Source organism: Schistocerca piceifrons, unplaced genomic scaffold, assembly GCF_021461385.2.
Source record: "Schistocerca piceifrons isolate TAMUIC-IGC-003096 unplaced genomic scaffold, iqSchPice1.1 HiC_scaffold_895, whole genome shotgun sequence".
NCBI classification, from domain to species: domain Eukaryota; kingdom Metazoa; phylum Arthropoda; class Insecta; order Orthoptera; family Acrididae; genus Schistocerca; species Schistocerca piceifrons.
This window is the reverse complement of record NW_025729163.1, coordinates 16,320-35,825: the sequence shown is the minus strand read 5'-3', so window position 1 is coordinate 35,825 and position 19,506 is coordinate 16,320. Positions and strand designations below refer to the sequence as shown.

At 41.2% G+C, this 19,506-nt stretch overlaps 1 protein-coding gene across 1 annotated transcript in view; it reads right to left on the bottom strand.

The window, feature by feature from the left end:
* Positions 1-18,519, bottom strand: part of LOC124771133 (WD repeat-containing protein 91-like) — a gene marked incomplete at its 5' end in the record, with an annotated part of 29,158 nt that extends 10,639 nt beyond the window's left edge. Inside the window, 3 exons of the mRNA XM_047249288.1 lie at positions 5,698-5,813; positions 5,932-6,072; positions 18,352-18,519. Of these exons, the coding sequence (XP_047105244.1) occupies positions 5,698-5,813; positions 5,932-6,072; positions 18,352-18,519 (425 nt within the window). The remainder of the gene's footprint in view (positions 1-5,697; positions 5,814-5,931; positions 6,073-18,351) is intronic.
* Positions 18,520-19,506: the final 987 nt, after the last annotated feature.

The following is a 19,506-nucleotide window of genomic DNA, read 5'->3' as shown; positions in this document are numbered from 1 at the left end:
CGCCAGCAGAAAGTGATACAAATCGTTTTGTCAGTGGAAAAGCGAAAGCCATTGTCAATGCTCCACAAGGGCAAAGGCGATTGAGACAACGCTGAAGACGCCGATGAAGGAGACAAGTCTGTGAAGAATTGCAATAGATGGGAAAATTGTCAACAAAAAGGGAACCGGAAATGCCTGGTGGGAGACAGGTCATAATACAGTTAACGGCGATAGCAAAGAGGATGATGCTCAGGTCTGAAGGCTGGGGCACACCGTTTTCCTGGATAAAGGTGTCTGACAAGGCAGAACTGATACGCACCGTGAAAAGTCAGTCTTTTAAAAATTCCTGATCCTGAAGAAAACGAGGCATGCGACATCGGAAGCCCCATGTGTATGGAGGAAACCAGTTCTCCAGCAGGTGTCGTGCACTTTCTGCAAACCGAAAAACACAGCTGCAGTCTGGTATTTCCACAGAAAACTATTCATGACCTGGGTTGACAAGGTGACAAGATGGTCAACTTCAGAATGGTGCGCTCAAAATCCACATTAACCAGCAGTTAGTAAATTTCGAGACTAAAGCCACCATACTAGCTGGGCGTGAAACATATGTTCCATCGGCTTGCAAACACAGCTGGTGGGAGAAATGGGGTGGTAGTTAGAAGAAAAGTGTTTGTCCCTACTGGCCTTAGGTGCAGGTATAAGAGTGGCTTCACACCAGCATCTGGGGAACGTGTCCTCTGCTCAGATGTGATTGTATGCATGAAGGAGGAAGTGCTTGCCTGCAAGAGGAAGGTTCAGCAACATCTGGACGTGAACATCGTCTGGCCCTGGAGTGGAGAACTGGGATAAAGTGAGAGCACGATCTAGCTTCCTCACAGTGAAGATGGCATTGTAGCACTCACGAGTCTGAGAAGAGAAGTGTATTGCCCGACACTCCCCACTTGTTTCCAATGGAGAAAGGCAGGGTGACAGTGGGTGGAGTTCGAAATCTCCGCAAAGCAGCACCCCGAGGTGTTGGAGATAGCAACAGGGTACACTATGACACTGTCTGCTATGGTAAGGATGGAAATTGGGGAATGGACGTTGGCCCCAGAGAGCCGTCAGAGGTCGGCCCAAATAACGGAAGAGGAACTGGAACTGTTAGAAGAACTAGTAAACGAAATCCAGTTAGCTCTTTTTTCTATCCTGAAGAATGTGATGACACTGCAAGTGCAACTGTTTATAATGAATGCAGTTTGCCATCGTACGATGACAAGTAAAAACATGGCGAGCATGTCTCCACACACGAACTGCATCTTGGCAAGCCTCAGTCGACCGAGGGACTGGGTCACTGAGCAGCGAAGATGAAGTGCCAGGAATGGAATGTTCTGCAGCAGTAGGGATAATGTTGGTAAAGTATTCCACCTGGTCATCACAACTGGAGAAATGTTGTTCTTTGAAGGTCACCAGGGAGGAGTAAAACCTAGAGTCAGTCTTAGAAAGCTGTCATTTGAGTGTGCACATAGGTGAGGTCTGAGTCAGCAAATGGATAGGACACGGGAAATGATCACTTGAGTACATGTCAGAGGGAACGGACCACTTGAGATGACAGGCAAGCTGGGCAGTGCAGAAGGAGATGGACCAAATAGGAATAGGTGTGCATGGAGCCTGAAAGGAATGTGGGTGCTCCTGTGTTAAGGGAAACGAGGTGAAGTTGACTGAGAATATCAGCCAAGAGGGTACCTCCTGGACACGTTCTGGGAGAACCCCAAAGGGGATGGTGCACATTAAAGTTACCAAGCAGCAGAAAGGGGTCAGGGAGTTGCCCAATAAGCTGGAGGAATTCTGCCCTGATGACACTTAATGATGGAGGGATGCAAACGGTACAAAGGGAAAAGGTGAAATGCGCACTACAACAGCTTGAAGCTGGGTAGTCAGCAACACGGTTTGACTACGAACATTATCCCGCAGAAGCAAGATGACTCCCCCATGAGCCAGAATGCCATCCTCGGGGTGAAGGTCAAAGCAGACCGCAAAGAAATGCAAGAGGTCAAAGCGGTGGTGAGGATGCGATTTTGTTTCCTGGAGCACGACTCATGACCCCTCCTCACAGCTTCAATTCTGTCAGTACCTTGTCTCCTATCTTCCAACCTTCACAGCAGCTAGGAATGAGGTTTTCACCGTGTAGTGGAGTGTGCGCTGATATGAAACTTCCTGGCAAATTAAAACTGTGTGCCAGACCAAGACTCGAACTCAGGACTTTTGCCTTTTGTGGTTAAGTGCTCTATCATCTGAGCTACCCAAGCACGACTCATGCCCCACAGAACTAGCACTCCTAGAAGAAAGGAGTGAAAATCTCAGTCTGGAAACATCCCCCAGGCTGTGGCTAAGCCATGTCTCTGCAATATCCTTTCTCCCAGGAGTGCGAGTTTTGCAAGATTCGCAGAAGAGCTACTGTGACGTTTGGAAGGTAGGAGATGAGGTACTGGCAGAATTGAATCTTTGAGGACGGGGTGTGAGTTGTGCTCAGGTACCTCAGATGGTAGAGCACTTCCCCTCGAAAGGCAAAGGTCCTGAGTTCGAGTCTCAGTCCAGCACATGGTTTTAATCTGCCAGGAAGTTTCATAACAGACATGTTCCTCAAGGGAGGGAAAAAAGAATAGCAAGTGGACAGACATGCAGCACGGAAGGGAAAAGATCGTGGTAGTCAAGCACGATCCTGCCAAAGTGCCGTGAGCCATGTGGGGGGAGGTTCCAAAGTATAATGGGAAAGCCTCTACTGGGACTGTACGGGTCTTCGAATAATGTAACTGGTAATGCACTGCTCATACAGTGTAGGTATCTACATTCAAGTCCTGATGCAGCACACAGCTTCAACTTGGCATATGCAGGAGTTGGACAAAAGTGGGAGAAATGCTTGCTTGAACATAAATGCAGACACTAGCCAAGCCTGCAGCTTGGGGTGTTGTATTTGACCACAAGTGGAACCTGCATAATGTCTGAAATAAGTTGATAGTATCAGTCATGGTTATAACAATGTTCTGCATAGCTGTGTGTCCATTATGTCAGAGCTAAGTGAATTCGATTGTGGACAAATTTTTGGTGCATGTATCGTGGGTGCTTCCATAAACAAGGAAGCTGCAGTGTTTGGTGTTTCAAGAGGCACTGTATATCAAAGATTTATACCGCACACACGGGAAGATGGAAAACATAATCCAATAAGTCACAACGCAAGTGAAAGAATGTGATGAGTGATCATGACAGACGGTCATTGAAGAAGACTGTGATGAAAAGTAAGAGGATGAAGCTGTAAAAGTCACTGCAGAACTAAATGCCACACTCGTGAACCCTGACAGCAACAAACAACATGAACGAAGCTTGATAAGCAGGTTAACTGCAGGGTGAACTGGAATTCCAAAACCACTAGTCAGTGATGCAAATACCCATAACAGAAAAATGTGGTGTCAAAGCCATAAAATCTGGGCTATAGAGCAATGGAAGAAAGTCATTCAGTCAGATGACTGTTTCCAACTTCTGGCCAGTGTCCCAACAGTGAAATACGGTGGGGATTCAGTGATGATTTTGGCAGCCATATCGTGGTATTCCATGGGCCCCATGGTTATTCTGCAAGTCTGCATTACAGCCAAGGATTATGTGATCATTTTGGCTGATCAGTCCCATCTCACAGTACATTGTTTGTTCCCCAGTAGTGACACACTGTTGCAAGATGAGAAGACCCCTGTTCACAAAGTTTACATCACCCATGACAGGTTTTGTGCGCACGAGGATGAACTGTCACATCTCCCCTGGCCACCACAGCACCCAGATCTTAATATTATTAAGCCTTCGTGGTCTACTTCAGAGAGAAGGGTGCATTATCACTATCCACCTCTGTCATTGTCAACTGAACTTGCTACTATTTTGCAGGAAGAGTGGTATAAGGTTCCCTTGGAAACCATACAGTACCTGAATTTATCAATTCTGATACGACTGGAAGCTGTTTTCAATACCAACAGGTTTCCTACACCATATCAGGCATTGTAATGTGTTGTATTTTCGCGTTTCCATTTTTTGTCCCTCCCCTGTATAAACATAACTGTTTTCTCCATCAGTATTTTTATAGTACAACTGGTGAGACAAGAGGGTGTAGTTAGTTTTAAAAATGGTATTATCAACAAAACTTATGGATGAAAGAGGTCTTATCACGACCAATAGAATTAAGCTGGAGGGCACTACAAACCTTAGGTAAGAAATTTAGTTTTCTACATTTATCAATAGAAACACTCACAGAACCTTAATAGCTATAGTTTATGTTTGAGACTAGTGAACAATTAAATATGTCAAAGCATATCATTAAAGTTTCCACAGCTATAACAAAAAATTCATTCATATATACTTGCACTCTCAGCCAATCACAGGTGTGAAACATCTCGTACACTGGAAGTAGCATATGGACAATTCTCAGTATCCAGGATGCAAAATTGCACTAAACAATCATGTTGCTGTCAACCATGCCATGATAGTGACATTGCCAGGTGAATATTCTCAAAGATGTCTCCAAATGCTCAGTATTGCAGAAATACATTTTAATGCTAGAGAGTGATATTATGACCAGACTGTATGGGGTGCATGTGAAGAAATTAACAACTGCACTCTCAGTTTTGATACTGAACAGCATTAATGTAAAGGAAATATTACACGTACTCAATAAGCAACTGAGGTCCAGAGCTCAGATGATATTGATAAACTTTTTGATTTTGTTATATTTGTAAATAGCGCATGACAATGCAATTCATGACAGCTTGCTCTATGGAATACTTTTGTTTAGATGACTTTTTAAAGTAGGTATGTTGTCTGTATTTAGTTCAAATTAACAGACAGACACAAAATTCATCCATACCTGGCACAGAGCTACCTCTCTAAAATTATTTAACAAGCGCACTATATGCTATTGGATGAACAGCAGTTAAAAGTGTATAAAATGGCAAACACCAAAGGCACAGCAAAAGAAGGAGTATGACACATTTTACATGAATAATTAACAATGAGAAAATTTTGTACAAACTGATGCAAATTTATTGAACTCTAGCCAATAATGAATATCTTTGCAATGTTCATACTGAAGATTTCAGCAGATTTTGTGCACTAAATTGTTGCTGGAGGATACTGATCCATTACTTCATGTCAGGAACAAAGTAGCAATCAAAACAGTGGATGGAAGCTCGTGGCTTTGTTACAAAAGCTAAAGCTTTAAAGTCTATTGCAAATTGCAGAAAGTTAAAGGATAAAATAACTGGTGGATTTATTAAGTCCTCTGGAACAAATGGATGATCCAATATATGAGAAGATGACTGGATGATATGTAAATAAATGAGAATAAAAAAAGTATCACACAATACACCTGACCACAAAGATGTTTCGGGCGGGGAAAAAAAAAAAAACAAAAACAAAAAAACAGGAAATTTGAAATACTAATGGTTGAAATAACCAGCCTAATTGCCATATTTGGTACCCTCAGATTTCCAACTAAAGCCACAGCTGGAAATTAGGGTCTTGAAAATGTTTCGTATCCAAATATGAGATGAAAGCAGACCAGTCTTTCACTGCCAAGTCATGAACTTTTTATCCTTCCTTCATACAGCATCTGTAGATGAAGGTTAATGATGTGGAAATACTGGCCAATTGCAGCTACAATTGCACTTTTCTTATTGATAGACAATAAAGCTTACCTTTTCTTACCTGAAAAATCATTGCAAGGAAATTGTGTAAGGATACAAAGAGAGTATCCTGCCACTGGCGTGTAAAATGAACAGCAAAGGTGGGGTTTTCCTCTGGACATTTAATGAATGGCAACACTGCGAAGGAAGAAAGATTTAAAAATTATATTACACAGGGGAGTACACAAAAATACATATACTGTTACAGAGTAGGTTCACAAGAGAGAAAAAGCAATAACATGAATCTAGTACTTACTAAACCATTCTTTCCACTCAGACTGACTACTGAGTTCAGGAGTCATTTTCGCGAAAAAGTCCGTAACTTTCTCAGGTTTGTTATTAGTGACAGCATTCACAAGGTACAATTTCAGTACAGCATTCTCCATTTTTTTAACAGCTGCAAATACAAAAAATGAAAAATTGGTTGGATTAGTTGATAATCAAACAATGAAAACTCAAATGTTGTGTGAAACTTATCATGTGTCAGGGACAAAACTTAAGCAAGAAAGTCACGAGGAAGGCTGCAAAATAGCGAAAATGATACACCTAACACATCAACAGTGGTCTTTACTTCATACGTCATATACAACTTATGTCTGAAAATCAAGTTCAGAATGACAATTGTTCCTAATATAACACAAAGGATATACATATATGTAAATAACCAAAGGCACCCAGAATTGGTGATATGGTCGTCGTCACCATCATCAACCAACATCACCACCACTATTACTGTAAGGTGTATCTGAAAAATAAAATCCCCTTACTCTCTCTCTCTCTCACACACACACACACACACACACACACACACACGCAGACACACACACACACACACACACACACACACACGTGCCAACTTTTATTGACAGTTTTTGTTTCCTAGAAACCTACTTCACCTTTCCATATAATCATTGTCCTGATCTATGCACATTTCACAAAGCTGCATTAGTTGCTTCATCTGATCTGTCTAGAAGGCCTCAACCTGAGAAATGAACCAGCTGACAACAGTGGTCTTTAGCTCTTTGTGGCCTTCAACCTGTCACTGAAGGTGAAGTCGGAACCTGAGGAGTTTTCCCTTGTTGTGAGTTGACTTTAAGTGATCAACATATTGCAAGACACCAAGTTTTTACTCGTTCCCGTGTAATAACGGTTAACTTCTTTTCCGAATTTCCTGGTCGCAGTCTTGTAACTGAGTATGTAATTTGTGTGTTCATAACATCTCAGAAAATATGTATGTAAGCTCATGTTTGTGTAAACTTTTGGCATATTGCTTCATGCCAGCAAATTATCATAATGTCCAACATCAAATGTATGTTTGTGCATCACCATGTGCATGTCATGTACAGTATTGATTCAGAGGACAATAAATAAATAAATAAATAAATAATGCATGCTTTTTGTCTAAGTGAGGAGATAGCACAGAATATAATCCTGTAGCACCCCAGTGAATGAAAATGTTTTCTTACTAGCACCTATATTCCCAAAGATGGCAATTATTCTTATGGCAAAAGTAGCTGATCCTAAAAGTTTTAGCAGGTCTGCTATATGGTTTCTCTTCTTTCAGTTTTCATCAATATGCACACCTAAGAACATAGAATTTTCTACTATGTTTATTATTTTTTGTTGGTACACTAGGTTAATAGGAAGTGAAATCAAACAATGGAAAATCTGGCATGGAATAATAATAATGAAGACACAGAAAACCTCACATGTTTATGGCCACTGTCAATGAGAATACATATATATCTGTGTGTGTGTGTGTGTGTGTGTGTGTGTGTGTGTGAGAGAGAGAGAGAGAGAGAGAGAGAGAGAGAGAGAGAGAGAGAGAGGGGAGGAGGGGGGGGGGGGGAGGGGGAGGGGGAGGGAGAGGGAGAGGGAGAAGGAGAGAGGGAGAGAGTCAAGTTTTCATTATTTTTTGTGTGTCTCTTGACAACTCATTTCAGCTATTCAGGAAGTTTATACTTCACTCCTAATTATTGACAATCTGCCAGAACTTTCCTTACCACACTAATAAGAAATGAGATACTTTCGACAGTACAAAAGTAAATGAGCTGTGTTTTGTCAAAATTTAAAGCTAGCAAAAGTGTTTCACAAATTGAGCAAGTCAATAACACATTACTCCACCTCTGGCCCTTATGCAAGCAGTTACTTGTCATGGCATTTTGATTCGCAGAGTTGTTGGACTTCCTCCTGAGTGATACTGTAGCATAGTCTGTCCAACTGACACACTAGATCGTCAGAATCCCTCGGTGGCTGGAGGGCCCTGCCTATAATCCTCCAAAAGTTCTCAACTGGGGAGGGATCTGGTGACCTTGCTGGCTGAGGCAGGGTTTAGCAAGCACAAAGACAAGCATCAGAAACTCTTGCTGTGTGTGAGCGGGCTTTGTCTTGTTGAAATGGAAGCCAAGGATGGCTTGCCATGAAAGGCAACAAAACAGGGCATAAAATATCACTGACACACTGCTATACTGTAAGTGTGCTGCGGATAACAATCAAAGGAGTTCTGTTATGAAAAGAAATTGTATCCCACACCACAACTCTTGGTAACCAGGCTGTAATGCAGGTGACAGATTGGTATCCCCCTGCTGTCCTGGGCACCTCCAGACAATTCTTCAGCTGAGAACCTCAATGACTGGAGTAGAACTATCTCCAATGACGTGCCCCGCTTCAAACTCAGCACCGATGACCACCAAAGACGTGTCTGGAGGCACGCCAGACAGTAGTGGGATACGAACTTGGCTGTTGCTCATTGTATGGCCCAACACCCAGGAGTGATGGTCTGGGGTGCCATTTCTTTTTATAGAAGGACCTCTTTGGTTGTCATCTGTGGTGCCCTTGAAGCACCAACGATATTCTATCCCCCATTTTGTTGCCTTTCATTGCAAGCCATCCTGGGCTTACATTTCACCAAGATAATGTGCGCCTGCACACAGTGAGAGTTTCTACTGCATCAGTGACAGAAGTTCTGGCCTCAGATTTCTCACAGAAACTGGTTCTGACCTCAGCACCCTGCCACAGTCTTCACTGCATCACTGTAGGCCACCGACTACCTTCTGTCTGACAGCTGCCAATAATTCGACTATTGCGACCCACGGTATCTGGTGAACGGAGCTGAACTTAGGTCTACACTGTCTGTCCAAATTGAATTTCACCGTTGCAGACGCACAGAAGCGATCATCAGTGCGGTTCTCCCGGCACATTACTACCTCTTGTCAGACTTGACAGACGCACAGCTGTTGGACAGCGTCACAGGTTTAACTGGAGTGCAACCGTCCACAGTGAAAAGCCTGTACAGACATCTGAGGGTGAACACACTTTGCTGTTAAAGCAGTTTCTGAATTTGGCCAGATCACCCGGTGTATCTAAACAAATTCAACACAAAGCAGTGCATCACATCAAGATGATGGATGGACCATCAGAGTCATGCTGAACTAGACATTTAGCACTGGACCTTGCAATCACGAAAACTGAATTTGACCCCATGCTGCAAGAGGGCAATCAGACCATCGAACAGTCCGTGGTTCTCCGCCTTACGCCTGGTGAAAAAAAAAAGTGGAGCCTAGAACCCACGTGGAGACTATTGTGTGCTGAACATGAGAACAGTGCTGGACCGATATCCTCTGTCATCACTAAGTGACTACAACTACATATTACACTGTGCACCAATATTCAGCATCTTAAGACTGTGCTAAAGCTTACACTCAGATAAAGAGGACATTATGAAGACCTCTATTATAACACTGCTCAACCTGTTTGAGAGTAGGTATATGACATTCGCATAATGAAATGCAGTGCACTTGTGGCAAAGATTCATCGAGTCTGTTCCTTAAGGCCTCCCATTCTGTTTTGCATACCAGGGCAATGTGCCCTTGTTCTCTGAGGAACAACACCAACAACACCTACAAAAGATGTTCAAGCATTTGGAGTATTACAGAGTCATGCTGAATGTTGCTAAATGTGTTTTCGGACAATCTAAAGTGATCTTCTTGGGACACAGAATCTCTGCTGTGGGCTCCCTAGCTCTGACATAGAAGGCTAATGCAATTTTAAAATTACCTAGGCCAACCACAATCACGGAATTGCGTCGATTCCTTGGTATGCTAAATTTTTATCATTTCCACACGCCTCATGCAGCTGAATTGTAGGAACCACTGACTGCGGTGCTCAGTGGTCACAGCGCAGTGGACTGAGTCTGCATGTTCCACATTTGAAGCTGTGAATCTGAGCATGGCTAATGCAGAGCTTCTAGCTCATCCTAAATTCAGTGCACCTCTTGCATTAGTTGTAGATGCAAGCTACACAGCTATTGACAGAACTCTACAGTAGTGGCAGATGGTTCATGGCAACCACTGGCATACTCTTCCCGAAAACCGTCACCATTCAGAGAAAGTGGAGCACATACGATCGTGATGTCCTGCTAAGTACATGACACACTGAAATACTTCCATCCTGAAGTTGAAGCCCAAGTGTTCACGATATTCAAGGACCACAGACCATTGACTTTTGCATTCAGATGTAACAGTGCCAACTGCTCTCCTCATCAGTTCAACCATCTAGAGTTCATAGCACAGTTCACTTCTGACGTCAAAAACATCTCGGGTATCGATTACATTCTGGCCGACCTTCTTTCGTGTGTCAGCAGTGTGACAAGTCCTATCGACTTTTCCGCACTGGCCTGAGCACAAGAAGAAGACAGAAACTCCGGACATTCATTGACGACAACACATCAGTGTTACAATTGCAGCTCATCGATGTTCTGGGCTGTCAAGCTCTACTGCAGGGTCTCTCGCGTATGACCTTTCCCGTTTCTTCCACCACTGTTCAGGAGACAAGTTTCGAGAGCATCCATAGCTGTGCCAACCATGAGTACATCCCACTTTACGACTCATCCCTGATGTTTTGTGTGGCCAGGCATGGAAAAGGGCTGTTGAGAATGGACAATGACATGTTTGCAGTGTCGAAGTTGTAAAGTGTCTCGTCAAGTAGACACTTCAGTTGGAGACTTTCCAGGTACAACTGTATGTTTTGCCCATGTATATCTGGATGTTGTGGGGCCAATTCCTCCATTAAAAAGTCAACACTACCTTTTCACAATGACTGATCATTTTACCTGCTGGCTAGAGGCAGTGTGAAATGATAATATCACCACCGAAACATGAGCCTCTGCCTTTGCATCAGTGTGGTTAATGGGCTTTGGGTGTCCACAGCATATCAGTACCAACCGTTGACGGCATTCTGAGTTAAACCTGTGCATGCAGCTTGCCATCTTTTGTGGGTATGTTCTTCACAGCACCACCAGTTACCAACGCAGTAGCAGTGGTCGAACACTGGCATCATTCCTTGAAGGCGGTCCTGATTTGCGATGAAAACACATTGATTTTGGCTCTTCCAATAGTTCAACTTGGCCTACGAACAACTTGTCTGTGGAGTTGGTCTACAGAAAGACAATGCATTTGCCTGACAAATTTAATGATGATGATACACTGCAAAGTTCCTCATAAGACCAGTCACACTTCTTATGTTGCCTGTGGAACCACATCGCACGGATCCATCCTCCAAAGGCTTCACAGCATGGCATACCATTTTGTTACATGCATTGGGACCTGGAACACTGCTCGTATGTCATGTTCCATACTGACAAGTGTAAAACCAGCCTTACAATCCCCGTACACTGGCCCGTACCACATGTTACAGAGAAGTATGTAGACAATGGACATATGGGTGAACAGCGAGTCAATAACCATTTTTCTGAAGAGAGTAAAGCCTGCACATATTTTTCAAGAGGCATCACCATCTGCAACCCAACAGAGACATCAGAACCTGCCTGAGCAAGGCACCAAGCCACAAGCACCACTACCGCAGCAGCCGCCCGCAGAACATCCACCGGTTTAGACGACCCACTCCGGATGCCATGTCCACTTCCCTACCCATTTCCTTGACACCGACACTCCGCTTCTGCCAAAGGAGCTGATACAGCGTCTGACATGACAGCTGTTGTGCGCTAGTGTGGAGAAGTGAAGCATTCGCATAGTGTGCGTATGTGCAGTGTCGCGACTGTCAAGTACTTCCACACCCACCACCAGAGGCACTGTGTGTTGCATGAAACAAGTGAATTGTGGCTGTCAAAGAGTTCTACACCCAGCCGCCAGGGTCATTGATTTTTTATTTTTAACATGTGCTTGTGCCTTCTCCATGCGTGATGTTTATTCTGTGGTTTTATGTTCCATGTTTTTTGATGGTTTTATGTTCTGTACTGTTGCTCTAGGTTACAAGTAATTAGCCCCCTGCTCTGATTGAATAAAGAGTTTCCTATCATGCGTAATCCTTTGGTGTCAAGTTAATCAGTATTATTAAGTCGATCGGTTCTAATTACATTGGTCCCGATGAGTTGGGTCTGTAACCAGTCAATGTGTCAAGATGTATTACATTGAAGACTGAAGTATCTGGCAGTAACACCCATTTATAAAGGTACAGGTAATCAAGAGACCTCAGACTTGTCTCCCTCCTTTCTGTGCTCTCAAAATTCTGAGAAGGTAACTTCAACGGATTATTGATCTACCTTCCACAGGATAACCTTTTGACAACAGCTCCTTGTGGCTTCCATAAAGTTTGTCTAATCAGAAAGCTACACATGATCTAACAAATGCATTTATAACAGAGATGAACAAGAAAAGTTTTCATGTTGGCTTTTCCTGTGATGTTGCTAAGGCCTTTGATTCTATGTATCATAAATCGTACAAGAGAAACTAAAATGGTATGGAGTTTAAGGCACTCCCTTCACATGAACAGTCATTTTTTACCAACCAACAAAAAAAAAAAAAAAAAAAAAAAGGCACATCAGCAAATAATAACACTGGATTAAACTACATGGGTAAACACTAAACATTGAGTTCTGCAACTTTTGTTACTTGGTCCATCCCTATTCTTTATTTACAGAAATGAATCACCTGGAACATCAGAGGGTAGTTAAAAATTGTAATGTTAGCAGATGATGCAAACAAACTAATAAAGGGTCCAAATAAATCCATACCAACAAGCACACCCAGAAGAATAATGAAAGAGGCTTACAACTTAATCGTTACCTTTACAGAGTGATCTTTATTTACTTATTTGTTTATTTCACATGGAAGGAGTATTGTAACATCCCCTAATCAAATTACAATTGTAATCAAATTACAATTGAAGTCAATTTGAGGAAGGAAGTAAGTTGGTGTTAAGAACAGAAAATATTCAAGATTATTTTTTCCAGCAGATAATTTTGGCACAGTAGAGACTGGCTGTATGGAGGAAGTAACAGTTACTTTGATGACATCCACATGCATGACTGGACATACAATGAATAGCAGGCCGCATCAGTCTGACTGAATGTACGATAGTAATTGTACCATCAGAGATCAAAATCGCACATTTTATTTTTATTAACACTTTTTTAGTACCAGAGATATGATACTGAGCTACTGTAGCTATGATATTAAATTAAATGAATTAATGTAATTAAAAACCTACAGTGATCAGGAAAAAGACATCATGAGACAACTGTCAGGAAGGATTATTTCACGAGGGGATTTTGAAAAAGCCGTGCAAAAATAAAAACTACTCAAGTGTTTGGGGTAAACCTTTTTTTATTTTTTGAGATAGTCTCTTTTTCGACTTATACACTTCGTCCAATGCTGTTCTAATCTGTTGATTCCTTCTGAATAATAGGAATTGTCCAAGTCTGCAAAATAGCTATTAGTTGATGCAACCTCCTCGTCTGAATAAAATCTTTGTCCCGCCAGCCATTTCTTCAAATTGGGGAACAAATGGTAGTCCACGGGAGCCAAGTCTACAGAACGGCGGGGGGGGCGGGGGGGGGCGGGGGGGGGGGGGGGACGTGAAACAAGTTGGAATCCTATTTCCATTAATTTTGCGACCACAACTGCTGAGGTGTGTGCTGGTGCATTGTCGTGATGGAAAAGGACTTTCTTGCGGTCCAATCGCTGCAATCGCTGGCGTTTTTCTTGCAGCTTGGTTTTCAAATGGTCCGACAACAATTAATAATATGCACTTGTAATAGTTTTACCCTTTTCCAGATAGTCTATGACCATTATCCCTTGCAAATACCAAAAGACAGTCGCCATAACCTTTCCGACCGAAGGAATGGTCTTCACCTTTTTTGGTGCAGATTCTTCCTCGGTATCCCATTGTTTAGATTGTTGTTTGGTCTCACATTTTTTGGTGCAGATTCCCCCTTGGTATCCCACTGTTTAGATTATTGTTTGGTCTCAAGAGTATAGTAACGTATCCATGTTTGATCCACAGTGACAAAACGATGCTTTAAGTCCAGTGGATTCTTCCTGAACAGCTGCAAACCATCCTTGCAACACTTCACACGATTCCATTTTTGGTCAAGCGTGAGCAACTGCAAAACCCATCTTGCGGATAGCTTTTTCAAGCCCAAATGCATATGCACAGGGCGTCCAGAACATTCAGCATCATTTGTGCTCATATGGCCACTCCGAAAATTTTAAAACCACTAATAAACTGTTCTAATCGAAGATGCAGAGTTACCGTAATGTTTATCAAGCTTCTCTTTAGTCTCCTGAGGCATTTTGCCTTTCATAAAGTAATGTTTAATCACCACACGAAATTCTTTTTCGTCCATTTTTTTACAATCGCTCGACTTCCTTGATTCACACGAATACCTAACACAAAGAAATAGACTAATATGACTGAAACTTGGTGTGCATTCTTTCCAAAGATGCTACTAACTAAACATGATCTCGATACACGCCGATGGTGCCATCTCTTGGACTTTGCATGGACTTCTCAAACGCCCATCGTATCTCATAAACTGAGGTAAGAATGTAAAGTAATTTACAAGTAATTTTTGTAATTATCAGTGTGAGCAGATTAGCAACAGTTGTAAATTCTTTTTAGTATACTTTGAAGTAGATGCATGCAGTAGCTGCTTCTGCTCTTAATGTATAACTTGACTCCTTGCATATACTTGAGAGCTCTCCTTCATGATGGAATTTGAAAAACATGATGTATGCTTGTATGAACTTATGTATGGTATTTATAGCAAGACAGCAAAGTGACACAGTCAGTATAACTGCATAAAACATGTTTTCTACAGCTTTACATGGTCAAGTGTGGATCATGCAATCTAATTATACAAGTTTTACTTGTAAAAGTACACAAAATGTAAATTGTTATCTACACTGCTTATGATATGTTACCTATTGTAATTAAATCCGGAGAAGATTGTATAGAAATCAAAAAAGGTAATCTCAATTTTAATTTGTGATCACGACAAAACTTGCATACATATGGAGTGACAGGAGGAATGGTCAGTATTCAGGAAATTGACAGGAATGATCATTCAAAGCAAAAAAGTTAGTAAACATGGGCTCTAAAATGCATGCCTTAAGAGCTATGAGCACTTCATCATCTTCGATCTGTGAAACAAATCTCTGGAAAATTCTTACTCGTTTTGCTCCATGCTACCTCCTCCCAAAACATGGAAAGCAATGAGCTTGCAGTAGAAGAGATTTGTTTCATAGTATCACAACTGAAGAAGTGCTCACAGCTCTTAATATAAGCACTTTAGTGTCAACATTTCCTACTTTTTTTTATGGTTCTTCATGTCATATCCCTGAATATTGACCATTCCTCCTGAAACAGACTGTATTACTGAATGACACTGGAACACTATCAAGATATAATGAGTACATACTATGTATAAAACATTCTTGGACTTCTCGCCACATCAGTCCAACATAACACCTCAAGTTTTCGACAATTTCTACCATCGCCTTTGTCAGGAACAACTGACTTGTCAACATTACTGCTATGGTCGCCTTATATAACCCAAGGACAGCTTCTAATTGGTTGCTAGTTATGTCATGCTGTCGCATGTGGTGTCAACATCTGTGCTGGTGACACCACCACTCCCACCGTGGCATAAACATTGTGACAAAAATCTATGGTTCTTCTCTGCACTGAAAGCTCGCTTCCATGCATTGTTAAGATTTTATCTGCCATCATGCTGATTGATTTCTCACACATTCTTATTTCTACAGCCTCTTTAATTATAGAGCTCCATTATGAGGGAGACTAGGATAAAAATTTTCTTTCATCAAACTATGTTTCTCTGTGAGGCTGTGCTGAGTGACTGCAGATTTCTCCAGTTCTTGATTTTTAATGTGCCGTTGATGTTCTGCAGAGTGGTCGGAAACAGAGTGGATGGAAAGACCACTATAATTGTTCCTGCACTCCTGTGGGATGTTGTAAATCCCAGGAATCCTGAGGGCGAGACTGTCCTTAACAGTGCATAGCATCAGCGCATCTTCCCAGGACTCTGCCTACTTTGTTTGATATAGTGCTGCAGAAGAGTAGGAATGCAGTCAGTGGCTCATCACTTGAATGTCCGACATTTTCATGCTTTCTTTTCTTGGATAATGCTGACTTTACATCATGTGACCCATAGCCATTTTTTCAGAACACATACTTCAGATGACTGATTTCAGACTCCAAGTGGTCTTCGTTAGAGATGGTTTTTGCTCTGTCTATTAGTGTATTTAAAGCTGCTCTCTTCTGCACTGGATGATGAAAACTCTGGACACTAAAATATAAATCAGTGTGCATCATCTTGTGGTACACCGAGCGGCCAAGACATCCATCTACCTTCCACTGTACCGGAACATCTAAAAATGACAGCCTTCTCTCCTTCAATGATTCAATGGCAAATTGGATGTTTGGTTGCATCCTGTTCATATGTTCCTCGAAGTGCTCAAGAGCTTCTACACCATGTGTGCAGACCATAAATGCGTCGTCAACATAATGATAAAATGAAGATGGATGAAGAGGAGCCAAATTTAAGCCACGTTCCTCAAAAAGTTCTGTAAAAAGGTTGGCCACTGATGGAGACAATAGAAAAACCATAGCCATTTCATCCATCATTTCACAAAATGAACCACTGTACAAGAAATAATGGTCATAATAACATTTTGGAACAACTTTTATCATTTCAGGAGGAAATTGCTCTGCCAACATTTTCAGCGTGCCTCCACAGGAACCTTTGCAAATAGTCAGACCACATCCAGATTGCCTAAAATATCATTTGGGCCAACTATAATCTGTTTCATTTTCTCAAACATCTGAGAGTTTTTCATGTGATGTTCACAGCGGCCAACTATCAGCATCATCAACTTCATTAAATATTTATACAGTCTGTAGATAGGAGAACCAATGGTGCTAACAACTGGCCTCAATGGAATACCTTCACTGTGGACTGTAGACAATCTGTAAGGCCTAGGAGGTCTAGGAGCTTGTGGCCGAAGATTTTTGATAATATCCTCTGGTAGATCAGAATTCTTCAGGAGCTTCACCGCTTTTCTTCTGTATGAAACAGTTGAGTCCCATTTTAGACATTTGTATATATTGTCTTCCAACAATGATGGTACTGTGCTGTGATATTCAGTGGTTTTCAGCTAAGCTGCCCAAATCTAACATCAGCAGCTGAGAGAGAAAGGGGCTCAATGCAGTGTGGAAAGATGAAGATCTTGTAGTGCTTCCTGCTGACAAGGGAAATGCTACAGTTGCTCTTAATACCACTGATGTCATGGTTGTTGGAAGATAGCATGCACAAATGTCTAAAACGAGAACCAGCCCTGTCATACAGCAGAAAAAAAGTGGAGCACCTGACTAATTCTGGCCTGCCAAAGGATGTCAACAAAAATCTTAGAACACAAGCTCCAGACCTCCTAGGCTGTGCAGATTACCTAAAGCCCACAACAAAGGTCTTCCATTGAGGCCAACTGCTAGGCTCCCACACACTGGAGCTCTATAATTAAAGAGGCTGTATAAATAAGAATGTGTGAGAAAACCATCAACGTGATGGCAGATATAATCTCAGCACTGCATGGAAGCGAGCTCTCGATGCAGAGACAAACCACAGATTTTTGTCGCAATGTTTATGCTGCGGCAGGAGTGGTGGTGCCACCAGCACAGATGTTGACACCACCTGTGACAGCATGATGTAACTACCAACCAATTAGAAGCTGTCTTTGGGCTATGTAAGGCCACCACAACAGCAATGTTGACAGTCATTTGCTCCTAACAAAGACGATGGTGGAAATCATCAAAAGCTTGAGGTTTCACCCTGAACTGATGCGGCAAGAAGTCTGAGAATGCTTTATATAACAGTGCCATTATGAAAGACTTTTTTCTTACGTAGATATTATTGTGAACGCTACTGGATTCCAAATCCATGAAAACAGTGATGCACAAGCAGTAAATTTGTATAGTTTGCCGTGAAATATACTTTACCTCACAGAAATTTGCACACAAAACAGCAATTATCAAAATAAAATTGTCAGGCAAAATGATAAAAGTTCATCTTTGGCATGCAGCCAAAAACAATAAGGTTATCACGTATTACCATTGTAAACAATGTCCATCTTTTAAAAAATATGCTCCTCAGCTTTCTGTCTGCTTGCCACTCTGACCTCCTACACATCATACATTACAGTATTCGGTTAGCTACTAATAGTTAATATTGCTACTCATTTAAGTTCCCAGCATGTACTTAGATTTCTATTTCAATGTGGCTGCAGTTTTAAAACCACATGAGTGAAACATCTTCAGTGGACAGTAAACAGTACATGAATTTGAGAATAAAAAATGTGTTTACCTGGCGAAAAATGATGTTCCAGTTTGGAAAACATTTTCTGATCGAGGTGCTGCCATAATTCGCGTAAGGCGAGAAGGTCATAGGCAGATATGTACTGTGCCAGTTGTTCAACAATTCTGTCAACCTGCAAAAATTTATTGCGTAATTTTATTATATGTCTTTGAAATCCTGACAGTGAAAAATTTTAGATAACAAATATTTGTCCTTTTGTCTCCTACATATATTTCCATTAAGACCCAAGGAAAACCTAACTACAATGATGTTTTTGAACAAGATCATTCTTTAAGCAGCAAATTCAGCATTAAATAATGATGAAATTAAACATACCAAAATTGCAGCTGTTAGCACTGGTAATGCATCTCTAACACTAATGTGTGACTTACTTTCCTTGTATTTCTATTAACCACACGCAGGATTTGATGCAAAAGGCATCACTTCTATTTCATCTAACTTATAATTTTTGTTTGAAATTATAAATAACCCAAGACCAGTTACCTATAAAAAGACTATCACTAAATTGCATCCTTCAATTACAGCTCTACAAAGAAAGAGAATAAATCATCAATAGTTCATCAGAGGCATGTACACAACATATCAGTGATGTCAACTATGGAACATGTCACACCATAAATAATTGCCAGCCACTCAAGAAATATATTACTCAACTGATCAGATAGATATACACGACAATGTAGTCATTGAGTACCCTGACACTAACAGTCACAAAATTTAGTATAAAATCAAAATTTAAATTGTGAGAGAAATATGAGAGAAATAAAATTCTGCTAGTAAAGAATTTCAGTATCCAGGTGAAGTATATGTGACAGTGTAGTCATTCAAGTACCCAGATGCTAACAGTCACAAAATTTAGTATAAAATCAGTCACATAAATAAATTAAACATACCATTCTAGCACTCTAGAAAAAGGTTAAAAATGGACAAGTGCACACAAAGATGTTCAAAAACATGTAGAGTTCTAAAAGAAAATATTTTAAAACTTGCCTTTCAGTCATATTAAGCGGTATACTTTTTCCTTCTTCCAAGCACCTTAAGGATGATGACAGGCAAAATTTATAAATGCTTGACATTTTGTGTTTCATCAGCAAAAATGAAGGACAATCCACCAGTCAAAATGTGGGCTAGTGGTGTTTGTAT